This window comes from Festucalex cinctus, chromosome 1 (genome assembly GCF_051991245.1).
Source record: "Festucalex cinctus isolate MCC-2025b chromosome 1, RoL_Fcin_1.0, whole genome shotgun sequence".
Taxonomy (NCBI): domain Eukaryota; kingdom Metazoa; phylum Chordata; class Actinopteri; order Syngnathiformes; family Syngnathidae; genus Festucalex; species Festucalex cinctus.
Window position 1 is genome coordinate 61,976,267 of NC_135411.1, and position 13,579 is coordinate 61,989,845.

The window sequence follows — 13,579 nt, forward strand, 5'->3', positions numbered from 1 at the left end:
AGCGACGTCATCTAGCAGCAGCTAATAAATATTGCACACAATAAATACACATTAAAAAAAAAAATCTAAACAAACTAAGCATTTATTTAATAACTAAAATTAATAAAAAAACTAACATAACAGCCCTGAAAAGTAATTAAAACTAACAAAGTTTTAAAAAAAACAAAACTCAAAATAAAATAAAAACTAACTAAAATGTAAAATTCCCAAACTATCATAACCCTACTACGCTATGTAATACTGAGATTGTGTCTGTGCGGCACTCTGACAGAGCACCCAACAAGGTTATAATAGTTTGGGATGTATTAATTATAGTTACTTTTCATTGTATGTTTTACATTCAATTAGTTATAAAGAGGAAGACAACCCATAACATTTCTTTACAGGAATATGTTGTATGCATCCCCACTAGTCTAACACGGCTTTCTGGTTAATATTGTATTTGTGGAATATGAGTTAAGCAGCGAAATCCATCTTTTTTAATCCAACTCAGGGGGCGGCCATTTTGCCACTTGCTGTCGGCTGAAAATGACATCACAGTGGCTAAGGGCACTAACACACTTAAGCCTGGTTCACATGACAAGATTTTAAAATTGTCGGCCGATTTCCAATCTTTGACAGACACCACACGTGAAGAGAAAAAATCACGGGAGTTCCAGTTTTGAACGTACCGTGCGTGGTGTGCAGCCACACTGCACAATCAACACACTCCACACGAGCCGAATTCATTCAAGAATGTGACGGGAAGTCTCGCAAAACCTCTCGAGATTAAACGTGGCTTCCGAGTCGTCAACATGAGTCGATCCTGGTTTTCAGCCGAAAAAGCGGCATAAAAAGAAAAGGCCTTGTTAAAGGAGTGTAAATGGGCACTGGCGAGACATCGCTTGTACTCCGCTCGGTGCTGGCGGCGCGAGTTAGCGTCCCACCCGGAGACCACGTTTATTTGTGGAGAATGTGTGTATAAAAAAAATAAAATAAATAATAATAATAATAATAATAATAATAATACAAATAATTAAAAAAATAAAAAGAGTGTAATAGCGCGAGCACGGACTTTCTGCTGCGTCATGACTGTTTTGATTTTGGATTCCCCACCGGCTTCCTCGCTGGCTCGCTTTCTGATTGGCTGCACGTCACTGTCAATCTGCTGCGCGGAGCGAAATCGGGCCAAAAAATCCAACATGTTGGATATGCCCGATTTCAAGTCGGGGGTCCTTCCGAGCGCCGATATCGGGAGGATTATCTGTGAAGATTATCGCTTGCGTCTCGGCGCGTCCTTACGATTGTCGGGAGGGGCAATTCGGGGCTAAAATCGGACCAATTCTCCTGCCGTGTGAACCAGGCTTTACACGCTTCAGAGCGGTCAGCTCCAAACTAGAATTGTGTGCACCAACTTGATTCAAACAAACCATCCTATCAAAGTAACCACACCAGAGCTTGTTTCATTTGGTGGAAAAATGGCAAGTGTGCCAATTAAGAGCAAGAGGCATATCCAAACTCTCAATCCCAGCAATTGATTGTTGTGAACATAGGCGCCTTGGTGTTAAGATTCTCTGACCGACTTGTCACTCACCGGCACTTCAGGGTGTAGAACTTGCCCACCAGCTTGACCAGGGGGTAGGCAGGTGGCTTTGGCACTAAAGCAGGGACTGTGCTTGTGCGTGGGGGCTTTGCGGGACCGCTGTCCCTCTCACTTCCCTCGGCGCAGGATGGGTGCTTCAGGGGCCGACGCTCAAAACCTTTCAGGAAGAGACACTTATTAGTAACACTTAAAACAAACAAAAAACAAACAAACAAACGAAGATCTAGCATCATGAGAGTCAGAGCTGTCTTTCTGATCTGATGATTATACAGTAGACTCGTCACTGGAGTTTCACTTTTTGACACACTGGCAGCAAATCAATATGTGCAAGTAAGGGTGGTAAAAGTACATTATTTGGGTGACCTTAACATCTTAGGGCAATGAAAAAAAAAATATGCACCATACTGAACTGCTTAAAGGGATACTTTACTTATTTAGCCATTTTTGGCAAACATGAATATTTTGCCTGTATTAAATTTTATATTTTCATTATTTTTCATGTAAATTAGTACCTTTTAAAAACACATTTTGCAACTTGCTGTCGACTGAAAATGACATCACAAGGGCTCAGGTAATCAATCACAGCTCAGCTTGTGAATGTCACATGACCAAACCTAGAAAACAGGACAACAAGTTGCAAAATGTGTTTTTTAAAAGGTACTAATTGTACGTGAAAAATAATGAAAGTATCAAATTAATTACAGACAAAATATTAATTTTTTATTGCTATAATGGGCTAAATAAGGGAAGTATCCCTTTAACAAGAATGGGGTTTATAAATCACATATCTTTGCATGCAGGGTGGATTTTCACTGGTAATACAGTTTAGGAATTTTGGAAACATTAATTGGACACATGAAAATAAAGAAGGACTAGGGATTTATTTATTTTATTTTTTATTTTTTTTAGTGGAGTCATTCACTGAATGCAAGGTGGATCCTACGCAAAAAAAAAAAAAAAGATTGTTGCCTTTTGATAAGCAAATACACAAATGACATTTTCTTAAATGTCTAACTCACATTTTTTAACAATGAAAAACAAAATATCAAATACAAACATCAGTAGCCTTTTACTAAATTATTGTAGTATTAGTAGTTTCAGTGTTTCAATATTATGGAGAGATGCATGATGTATGAAGGTGGTGTGGCTACAAAGAAATGCCTGGGATGCAATGAGAAATTCAACTGTTGAAAGGTTAATGGTTCAAGATGTTTTTTTCCACAGTTTCTTTTTATTGAATTGAATAACTTGGCAAAATTGCACTTATCCCTGATTTACCGGTGTCATGTTTCATTTCTGTGTGGTTGGGTTTTTAAGTTTGGGTGTCCTTTGTCTGTGTCATCTGTTTTTTTACGTTGTTCCTGTGTTCTTCCCTTGTCTTGTCAAGCTTTATGTGAACCACCTGTGTTTTCCTGACCTTCCTTATGAGTCAACCAATCAGTGCCCTCTGCCACTTGTGTATTTCCCAGGTGTGTCTCGTCAAGTCAATATTGGGGTTAGGGTTATGCCGCATTCAAAAAGAGTCGGAAGTCGGACTTTTCTAACTTCAAACCAGGAAGTGTGTACGCGAGTGCCCCCTTGAACTCGGAAATCCCACTTGAAAAGTACAAAAAATAAAATATCCCAACTTCACCGACACTCTAAAATGGCGACCCCTTCATAACTCCACATAACAATGTATGTGATAGTATGCAGCTATCTCCCTGCATGAAATTATACGGTGAACTACTAAACTGTATGAAATGCTTATGAAATAAGATAAAAACAAATTAAGCAAAATTACGAGAAGGCAAGTAAGGCAAGTTTACTGGAGGTCAAAAATAAGTTTTGAAGACCAAACAAAAACAAAACAAAACAAAACAAAAACAATTTATCACTATCAGCCATTTTGCCTTACTTTTGCCTCAACGCTTTCAGGTCAGAACGGGAAAAAACAACTGATAAATCCGACTTCCGACCATCCTCGAATGCAGCATTAGTGTTGGTGTATTTTCCCTTTTGTTCCTAGTCTTCATAGTTAATTGCCAGTATTTGTTTGGTCTTGTTTTGGACTTTGTTGAGTTCAAGTTTTTGGAAAACAAGTACCTGCTTTGCCTTTTTGTTTTTGTTGACAAGCCTTCTTTTGGACTTTGCCTCTGCTTCCCTATGTTTTGGTCCTCAACCACCACATTCCTGACAACAAGGCTGTACAATGAATTTTCCCATGTCCCCGTTAATGGCAATATAAAGTTGACAACTTTGAAAGCAGCAGCCATGCAAGAACCTAGAAAATTCCAATGAAAGCTCCAAATCAAATCAACCACACTTGCTAATGTTGGGCCAACATAGATATGGCCATTGGCAATAAGCTATCATTCAAACATGAACAACAGGTTCAACAAGCTCTGCAATAATATGAGATCTGGTACAGGCATGCTTGCCAAGTGCACATTTAATTAATTGTGAAGGTGTATTCCTATCTCTTTCCCACAAATACAAGACACATTATATGCCATATATTAACAAACGCTAACCTCATGGTGACTTAACGTGGTCTGAGTAGGCATCTTATCTGCCATGTGTCAATTTCCTTTGCATAAATCAACCAGAAATGACTCATTATGTCATTAAGATTCCAAAAGCAATTATTTGATGAACTGTGTCTTAAAGATTATAATTTAAAATTCTATCCAATTGACATTTTAAAGATTTGTGTACAGCCAATGTTGTGCTCAAAGCAATGTGGCTGTCCAACAAATATTTTCTACATCACAACACAGGCTGGTTCTGACATTTGAATTATCTGAGTGCAGGTTGCTGTATAGAAGTGCCCAGACTTGAAGCAAAATCCCACTTTCATGGGGTTGTGAGTCAAAGGTAAAGGGGGCTAATTGTGGGATCTGTGTCAAAGAGACAACATAATAGGTTTTCAAACACACAATGGAAATGAAACAAAAGTTCCCGTACCTCTGGGCAGACGAACATTGAGTTCACTGCGAGCCACCTGTGCTTGAAGTGGAAGGTTATTGACAAGCTGCGAGGGGATGGGGCTGCTGCTGGTAGGCCTGGTGTGAGGAGTCCGTAGGTTGGGACCCGCTTCGTCCTCTGAAGCCTTGAAGGAGCTCTGGCCTAGCTCACGGCTCAGTGGGCGCACCAGGTTCACCGCTAAAGGAGACGACCACTGGGAGGAGGATGAAGATGATGAAGATGAGGCCTTCTGTGAGGAGAAGGGGAAGCGGTGATCTGAATCCGTAGACGTGGAGAGAGGCGAGCTGCTCTTCTGCAAGATGAGAGGGAGTCATTCAATCAACAGTTTACAAAACCACTCGAGAAAACAAAACAAAACTGGCAATACTAAATTTTGTACAAGCACTCAGTAGGCTACTACAATACTAGTCCTACATACGTACTGAAGTTACTCTTGCCCAGGATTTAGGTGCTGCGGCATCTGGTTTGGCAGATTGCTTTCCTAGCTACATTTGAAAATGAAAATACACGAGTACATTTAGTATATGAGTACATGATTGAATGAAATCAAATCTTGCATTGTGAAACCGCTGTGTCTCTTAATACGTCTTTCTTTTATCATATTGATGTCAACCGGAGTGACTTTTGATGGGACAACAGTCTGGATTTTGATTATAATTACATTATAATTATATGGATCGATATTATTTGGAGTGAGTGAGCAGCCCGACGACCAAGAGCGGCTAGCAAGACTTTGCTGGAGTGGCTAAAAAGTGGGTAGCGGGAGAAGCTAGTAAAAGCTAGTGAGAGCAAAGCATAGGTAGACAAGCGGTGGGAGACTAGACTCAGCGACGACTACCTGCAGGTCCCAGCTGTAGAAGGTAAGTGGCGGTCGACCCTTTTGAGTCCGACAGATGCAAGCACCACCAGGGCTAACTATGTTCACAAAGTTCTTCTCCTTCAGAAAGATGGCGGTGAAACACATTTGGCTCCCGAAGGCACGGCGTGGCGTGACCTATGTACTATAATTAGCGATAGCTAGACATACGATTATATTATCGTATGTCTAGCTATCGCTATGTACTATAATTAGCGATAGCTAGACATACGATTATATTAAAAAACATCACTTCCTGTCGATGACGACGCCCACCTTTCGGCAAGGGCACAGTACGCGAAGCCTTGAAAAATTCACATACCGAGCACAGACTGAAGAAGGTTGACATCCGTCGATCGGGGTGAGTCCAGGCGGTCCGTCTCATTCCGTGTATTTTTGCGAGGCTTTGCGTCATAAAGCATTTGCCAAAAAATGCGGATGCGTTCGGCAAAAGGTGAGCGTAGTTTATGGGAATTGACAATTGACGCAAGTGCCCACCTCTGTTTAAAAAAAAATAAATAAAAAATGTACGTTGATGTGATAGAGCATAATTTTTTGTTTAAATGAATTAATAGTAGGTTTTTAAATACGGGGAGTCCTCAGGTTACGTCGGAGATACGTTCCTACGCTAGCTATGTAACCCGACTTTTTGACGTAAGTCGAATTTCCCCATTAAAGTAAATATTTACATCAAAATAATTTGCATAAAAAATCTAAAATACATTAAAATAACAATAAGATGCTGTCTGACTGAAGCCCAAGTCTTTGCCGATCGACGGTGTCTCTCCTTTCTGCGATCTTATTATGATGTCTAGCTTCGTTTCCATGGTAATTGCTTTTCTTTTGGCTGGACCAACATTGATAGAAGACATAGCTTTCTCCTTTGGGGCCATGATGTGAAAAAAAAAAAAAAAAAAAAAAAAAAAAAAAAAAAAAAAAAAAAAAAAAGAGGGCAAAAAAGCCAAAGCTATCCCCACAAGTGCACAAGCGCTAGCACTAGCTAAGGGCTAAATAGTGGCTGAGGGAAAAACACTGCAGGCTATATGGCGGGCGAGGAGCCAAAATGGCGGACCAGGCGTAACCATTGTAAAGTCGAAACGCCTTAGGTTGAGTGCGCCTTAACTCGAGGACTCCCTGTAGAATGAATTATTAATTCATCACTAGATGACACTAAATCCCCCCCACACACACACACTCACTTTAATCAAGGTAACAGATGATGGAGTAAGTAATGTATTCTCCTGACTTTGGTCCAGGTTGTGTGGGTTCAAGTTCCCGAGTTGAATGTGCATGTAAATGGTTGTTTTCCCTCCTTCATAAATTATATGTGGTAGATCATGTTGCCATACGTTTTGTGACAGAGGCCCCCTTTAACACTCACCAATGCTAGATAGCTGTCCTCTCTGGTAAACTGGCCCTCACAGCTTGGTTCAGTTTTAAGTGAAAGTATGATTTTTCATCGACTTTGCATCGCCCTTTCTTCGGGGTACTGATAGCAATATTAGCTAGACATGATGCCGCCAAATGATTGGTCGACAGAGAGTGTCGCCTTTGTGTTGGGGGTAGAGGAAGAGAAAAATAATAATAATGTGACATCTGCAGTGATGCAGAGACTGTACCTGTCTGTCATAGTAAACAGAGAGCTGATTTACAGGCTCCTATTCTCGCATATAATTATGAAATCTGTAGTCATGAAGAGCGTGTCCCCAAAGGAAACATTACAAATGAATTTTCTCTGTAGCAGGTCTGGGCTGAATCTTCGAGAAAGAGTGAGAAGCTTAGTCATCAGGGAGGGGCTCAGACTCGAGCAGCTGCAACGCCACATCAAAAGGATGGTGTTGATATATTACAGACACCTTCTGAATAGGGATTGGCATAAAAATCGATTCATTCATTACATTTATTTCAACTGTTTTGAAGCAATTGAGGTGGAATGGCGTGCACAACGCTCTTGATTTAGTCTCAACTCATTTGCGATTTGAAGAACAACAACATGAGGTCACCCGGGAGAAGTTGAGCTACATCCATAAAGACTTCCTCCAGGCAACATTCATTTGCTTAACAAGACACTTGCATCAAAGCAAGAGTCAAACATTCAGAAAGAGACTCCCATGAAATAAAAGGAATTCATTTTTGACTGATTTTCGACTGTTCAAGGTTGCAAGTGGCAAGAGACTAACCCATCTCACGTTTGAGCGAGAGTACATCCTGGACTGTTAGCCATTCAATCACTGTGTACATATAGTTCAGAGCTAGCTATACACAATGTGGAGCCTTAGGCAAGATTTCATGTTCTTATTGTCCTTGAAATACTTTACGAAAAGATTCTTTCAAATGTGTTACTCGATCATGGAATCATTTCATGTTCAGAAACCATTTAAAGCGCAACGATCATCATAAATTTACAACTATACAGCAATTGACACCGGCACTCAAACATTAATTAAAAGCAGGTTAAGCAGCTTGGTCCCACTTGGTACTCGTAATGGGGTTTGTTTACATCTACTTTAGCTATCAGCTGTGGCTGGGTACATTGCAGCACTGATTTCAAACTTGTTCACGTGGCTCCTCTTTTGTTAATTAATTGATTATATTCATTTCAAATTTCTCCTATTTCCTTTCCGTACAGTAGAAACATTTTGACCTTTAAATAAAGAGTTAATAACACTAATTTGTTTTAATATAATTGAATTGAAAGTGGATTTTTATGCTATTTTTGGCACCCCTTAAAGTAACTGTAACCTTAGCTTTCACTTACCTTGTCTGTTGGGTGAGATAGCCCATATAGAGACAAACAATCACACCAACAGTCAATTTAAACTAGTCTTCATTTACTTGAACATGCATATTTTTCAAATGTGGGAGAAATATAGAGTACCCCTGTCTTAATTGGTCAAAAGTTTTAGAGTATAGTTTTGGTTCATAGATTGATTCCATTATTATTGATTTATTCTTATAACTTGAATTGTTTACTTATTTTGAGCTTTCATTTCAGAGTACACAGAATATGCGGAGAACTGCATGAATTTCTTTTTCTTTTTTTTTTTTAAAGGAAACTGAAGGGTTCTAAAACTTTTGAGCATTAGTGTGCAAATTCCTATTTGTTCATTTCGTTTAATTCATTTAATTGATTTTACTTTGTTCCCGTGATAGTGACAATAAAGCTCTGTTCTATTGTTTTCTGTTCCATTGTATTAATATCAGTTATATCTGAAATACTGTGGGATTCTGACTCCGTCTATTAGAAACACAATGACATCTCTAAGGTAATCCATTCTGTGTGTGTGTCACATCACAGCTCGGGCAAAAGGTGTGACAGTGACGCAAATGCAGCAAAAACTAATTTTAGGAGGGAAGAAAAACATTTTCTTCAATCAGCAGCACACGGTAATTTATGTGAAGATGAAACATAAGCTGCAAGGCACCCTGGTTACTATGGCAACTATCAAGTCAATAGCTCACTTGTGCTGGCATCTGTCTCCGCAGTGATGTTTGCGGGATGTAAAGGCATTGAATCTACATTAACACTCAAAGCTGAAAGACAACACGTCTCAAATGTTCCAAGACACACAAAGCCTGTCAAACCACCAGCTGAGACACGCTTGATCTCCAAGAATGTGATGCCTTTTTAGAAACACAGAGCCAATGGAGTGCGTCAGATGAGCACTTCAGTGGGGTATGATCTGAGTTTTATGATTTGTCTGATTTTTTATTTTTTTTTGTTCAGAACTGACAACAGACTGAAGTGTCAAAGGTAAAGAATACATGCAATAAAGCCTAGGAGCTAAGTTTGTTGATAAAAGCCTAGGCTGGGTGAACAAGAATAAACCAGACTGCCTCTACTTACCCTTTTGGAGTTGGGGCGGTTACTCTGCATGTAGCTACGGTGCATTTCCAACACCTTCTGTGGCCTGCTGTGAATCCATGCACTCAGTGTCTCAATGGGGGATCCATTTACACACCACTCAGTCACCCCAAACTGCCTGAGGTGGGCTCGTGCATGACTTGCCAGCGCCTTGCGGTTCTCAAAGTAGAAGCCACACAGCTCACAGCTTGGATCTAAAAACACAGGACACGGGGAGAGGAGCGCTTTGACAATAAGAACCGTCACAGCTTTGCAGTTTTATAAAGCAGGAGACAATTTTATCACTTACCCTTACGAGCGTACTTGTCAGGCGAGGTTTTTTTGTGTGGCAGCGGTGAGAAAGTCTTACGTTGATGTGGAACTGCGTTGGACGTATCCATAGACTCAGTTTCTTCTGAATGTTTTCCTAGTGGGGAAATTCTGACAATCTTCGGTAAGGTTGGGGTATCTAACGGGCCCAAAGAGCTTAGGTCGTGCTTAGAAAACCTGGACCCTGATGACGGTATACTCAGAGGGGATTTATAGAGCTTGGATGACTGGTAGCCAGAGTTACACAAACCTCCTGAACTTTTAGTTGTGTTCGGCCATGAGGGACTTTTGGCACCCTCCTTCGTTACGCCCACAGATTGAGACGATGCATTTATCCCTCTCTTGTGCATAATCACTCTTAGGGTGTCAATGGGTGAACCATTGACTGTCCACTCCGTAATGCCCATTTGGCGTAGATGGGATCGAGCGTGGCTTGAGAGGCCTTTTCGGTTTTCAAAATACTCTCCACAGAACTCACAGCGAATATCTCTTGTAGGTTCCACCTCACGAGACATTGCTGTGGTAAAAGCAGAGAGACAGAAAGTAGATGTGTGCCCTATGAAGCATTAATAAAATCTTAAGGCCTAGATATACCAATCCGACATCAGGAGTCGGAGAGTGTTGGGCCGACGGCGTGCGCCGTCTGATCAGTGTATAAATAACTGTCATAAAGTCTGATCGAGTTGGAATACATCCAGCAAATTCGACATGTTGAATCAGCGTCGGGGCATTGCACTGTGATTGGCTGTTAGCTAGCGAATCAGCACACGGGGCAAGAAGAGGAAGTGATGAACTCGGATATACATGGATGGAAAGCCTGGACCATTTTTTTGTTTCGCTCATTTTGAACATCGTCAACCTGCTGTGCCCTCCACATTTGAACGTACAAAGTCTGTCTGCACAGAAGATCGGAAAGATGACTTTGTCTCTTGGTTCAAGAGAGATTGGCATTGTATGATATTACCGTTAAAAGGTTTGCCGACAAAGCTATGAAAGTTAAACTATGGCATGACATGGGCGACAGGATATAGCAGGTAGGATTTACTTTTGTATACGATACTGTGCAAAAAGCCGGAGGCTTTCATTCACGTGGGAGGACATTGTGAGAGACAAAGTAACCGATATGCATATCTTGTGTTTTTATATCCCGCCCCCGTAGAGGTTTCCGGTTGCCTTTAGGAATAACGACTATCGCCGTCGATGGTATGGAGTGGAATTACTTCTCGCGCATGCGCTGAATGTACCTATAGTCGGGGTCGGTGCAGTGTGTATTTACGTAATTTTTCTACGCAACGTGCCAACGTCTGGGCCGACGACACAGGGGGTAGGAGTCTGTCAGATTTGGCCAACGTCGGATTGGTGTGTCTAAGCCTTTAGGTGATAAAAACTTACCCAAATTGAGTGGGAACGAAGTGTCAAATTCGCGCCATCTGGAGCTGAGCGCATCAGCGGAGAAGCCACCAGAACTGCCCACTGCTTCAGGAGCCGTGATCTCAAGTTGCACAGGTTCAGGCTTCAGCTTCAGGATCAGCCCGGTTGAGGAAATTGTCAGAGTTGAATTTGACTTGGAACTGGCCGGCTGAGAAGGACTGGAGGAGCGGGCGAAGGATAGTCGGCCACTGATGGCCGATGGCGAGGAGCAGGTGGAGAGAGGGGAACGAGGAGGGCCAGGGGAGGATGGAGGGGGAGTTTTGTGAGATTTTGAAGGACGGGCGCAAGGCAAGCCTCGCCTTGAGATGATTTCCCTTAGGGTGTCGATTGGAGAACCGTTGACCGACCACTCGGTGATACCCATTTGACGCAAGTGGGATCGAGCATGGCTGGACAGTCCCTTACGGTTTTCAAAATATTCCCCACAGAATTCACAGCCTATTTCCTTTGTAGGTTCACCTAAGAAATTAGAAAAGCAAACAGAATATTGCATCGTCTTGTATGTTAATGCACATATTCATTTCATCTAATGACACAAGACTCACTCGGTGGGAGGGTCATAAGCTCGCCACTGCTGAGGCGGAAGACTTGCATGGAAGATGATTTGAGACGCTTGGCAGGCGGGCCAAAGGATGAGGGAGAGGTAGCTTTGGAGGTCGACCCGCCTCCCGCTGTTGTCACCTTATACAGTAGGGATGGAGAGGAGGAAGGGAGCATTGCCTTCTTTGGGGAGGAGAGCATGGTAGGAATACTCTGGGATTCAGTGTCAAGCTGGAATTCACTGGCTTTGTGCTTGAAGTCTTCCAAGTCCATAAGCTGATTCAGGAGGGCGATAGGAGAGCCTTTCGATTCGGAGTACTCCACCCCAAAGTGTCGCAGGTGAGCCCGTGCATGGCTGGACAAGCCTTTGCGCGTCTCAAACCAGGCACCACACAGCTGACAAACTATGTCCTTGCTCGGTTCCACCTCAAGGGCTGCATATTTAGAAAGAGAATTTAAAAAAAAATGTCAATAAAGAAACATGTTCATGTGAATAAATAGACAACCAGACACTTACTGAGGTTGAGAGGAGCGTCGTTTTCATGTGGGGCCCAGATTGGTTTGGATGGTGACATGGTGGCAGAGGTTAAGAGGTTAGAGGTCAAGTTTTTCAACCCACCGGTCTTGTGCTCTGCGGAGCGCAAGGGGGAAGACACCGGCAGTAAAGAGGAAATAGGGGCTTTCCTGACCACTGAAGTTGGAGAGCTTGCATGAGACAGAATTGGAGAGCCACCAGGAGAGGGTGTAGCTGTTGAAACGGAAGGGGATGACATTGCTTTAACTGCTTTGGTCAAAAGGGCAAGGGGTATCGGTTTCTCATCCAATTCTTCGCCTTCCTCCTGTCCTTTGTCATTGTGGTTCTCGGAGTCAAACAGAGATGAACTCTTGGCTGAATGGGACTCCAGGGGGGGTGAGCTTATTTGGCTGTCTAGGTTACGATCCTTGGCAGTTTGGCAGAGGAGGTCAATGGATGCCCGCAAGTGAGAGCTAGCATGGCTGGACATCTCACGCCTGGTCTCAAATTGAGCGCCGCAAAATTCACACTTCAAGTCATGAACTGTAAGAGAGACCAGAAATTACAGTCATTATACCAATTCCATTTCAAACATATAGTGTAATATGACCGAGAAATGAATTTACACTATTTTTGTTGCTTGTTTATGGAGTGGATACGCAGGTCTCATCAATATTTACTGATCTGAATCGTACTGAGCCAAACTCAACTGAAGTGAACTGCCACACCTGATCTTGCTGAAGTATACTTGGACAATTAACGAGGGTTGTGTTCAAATTGACCCAGGTGTCAGTAGAAAATGTTTCCAATGTCAGGCTGTCAAAACTATTCAAGAAGACATTTCTACCACCTGCGGAATGCAAATACTAAAACAACAAAGTGGCGTGCTTCCCTTATCATTTGGGCCTTGGCTTGCAGCGAAAAAACTCCAATAAACAGACATGGGTCCAAATAGACAAACAAGATGATTTTTTTCTGCAAACTGTCCAGGTATGCCAACAATGGGAAAGTATGATTAGGGAGGTGGCACAGTACACTGCTGCAAGATGATCTTGTCTATGAATAAAACCTTCCTTCCAACTTTCTGGTAGCATGCCAGTGCTGTAGCCAAGCCCCCCTGATGGAAGGGTGCCAAAAAGTGATACGGTATTGATCAGCTATTGTGGAACCTTATACAATAGATCTTGGGTGTACTTTAAACTGAAAAGTTGGTGTAGATTTGTCTCTACCTTTACTGAGCTCGTCAACTGAGAAAGTCAAGGAAACAGTCTGTGCAAGTGCCACTTAAGAAGTCAAGGCTATCTTAATTTTCCTCCCTGGTGGAAAATTTACCAAGATACACATTCAGCTTCCCTTTCAGTTGTGTGGATAAGTAACAAATACATGTCGGCCCACTTTGAGTCTGCTTCTTTGCCAGACAGAAGGATGAGTCATTCATTGAAGTGACCATGAACAGGTTTATATTAGGGGTGGGACAAAAAAACGATTCGACCGAACCATCGGTCGTCAAGGGGA

At 42.1% G+C, this 13,579-nt stretch overlaps 1 protein-coding gene across 5 annotated transcripts in view; it reads right to left on the bottom strand.

Moving 5' to 3' along the window:
- The window catches only part of wizb (WIZ zinc finger b), a 46,765-nt gene that overhangs the window by 2,000 nt on the left and 31,186 nt on the right, over window positions 1-13,579 (bottom strand). For all 5 annotated transcript variants that reach the window (XM_077499971.1, XM_077499961.1, XM_077499994.1 and 2 more), the window contains 7 exons: window positions 12,068-12,607; window positions 11,556-11,984; window positions 10,972-11,469; window positions 9,560-10,096; window positions 9,253-9,464; window positions 4,529-4,841; window positions 1,574-1,739 (listed from right to left, as the gene is read on the bottom strand). In XM_077499971.1, the coding sequence (XP_077356097.1) occupies window positions 1,574-1,739; window positions 4,529-4,841; window positions 9,253-9,464; window positions 9,560-10,096; window positions 10,972-11,469; window positions 11,556-11,984; window positions 12,068-12,607 (2,695 nt within the window). The remainder of the gene's footprint in view (window positions 1-1,573; window positions 1,740-4,528; window positions 4,842-9,252; window positions 9,465-9,559; window positions 10,097-10,971; window positions 11,470-11,555; window positions 11,985-12,067; window positions 12,608-13,579) is intronic.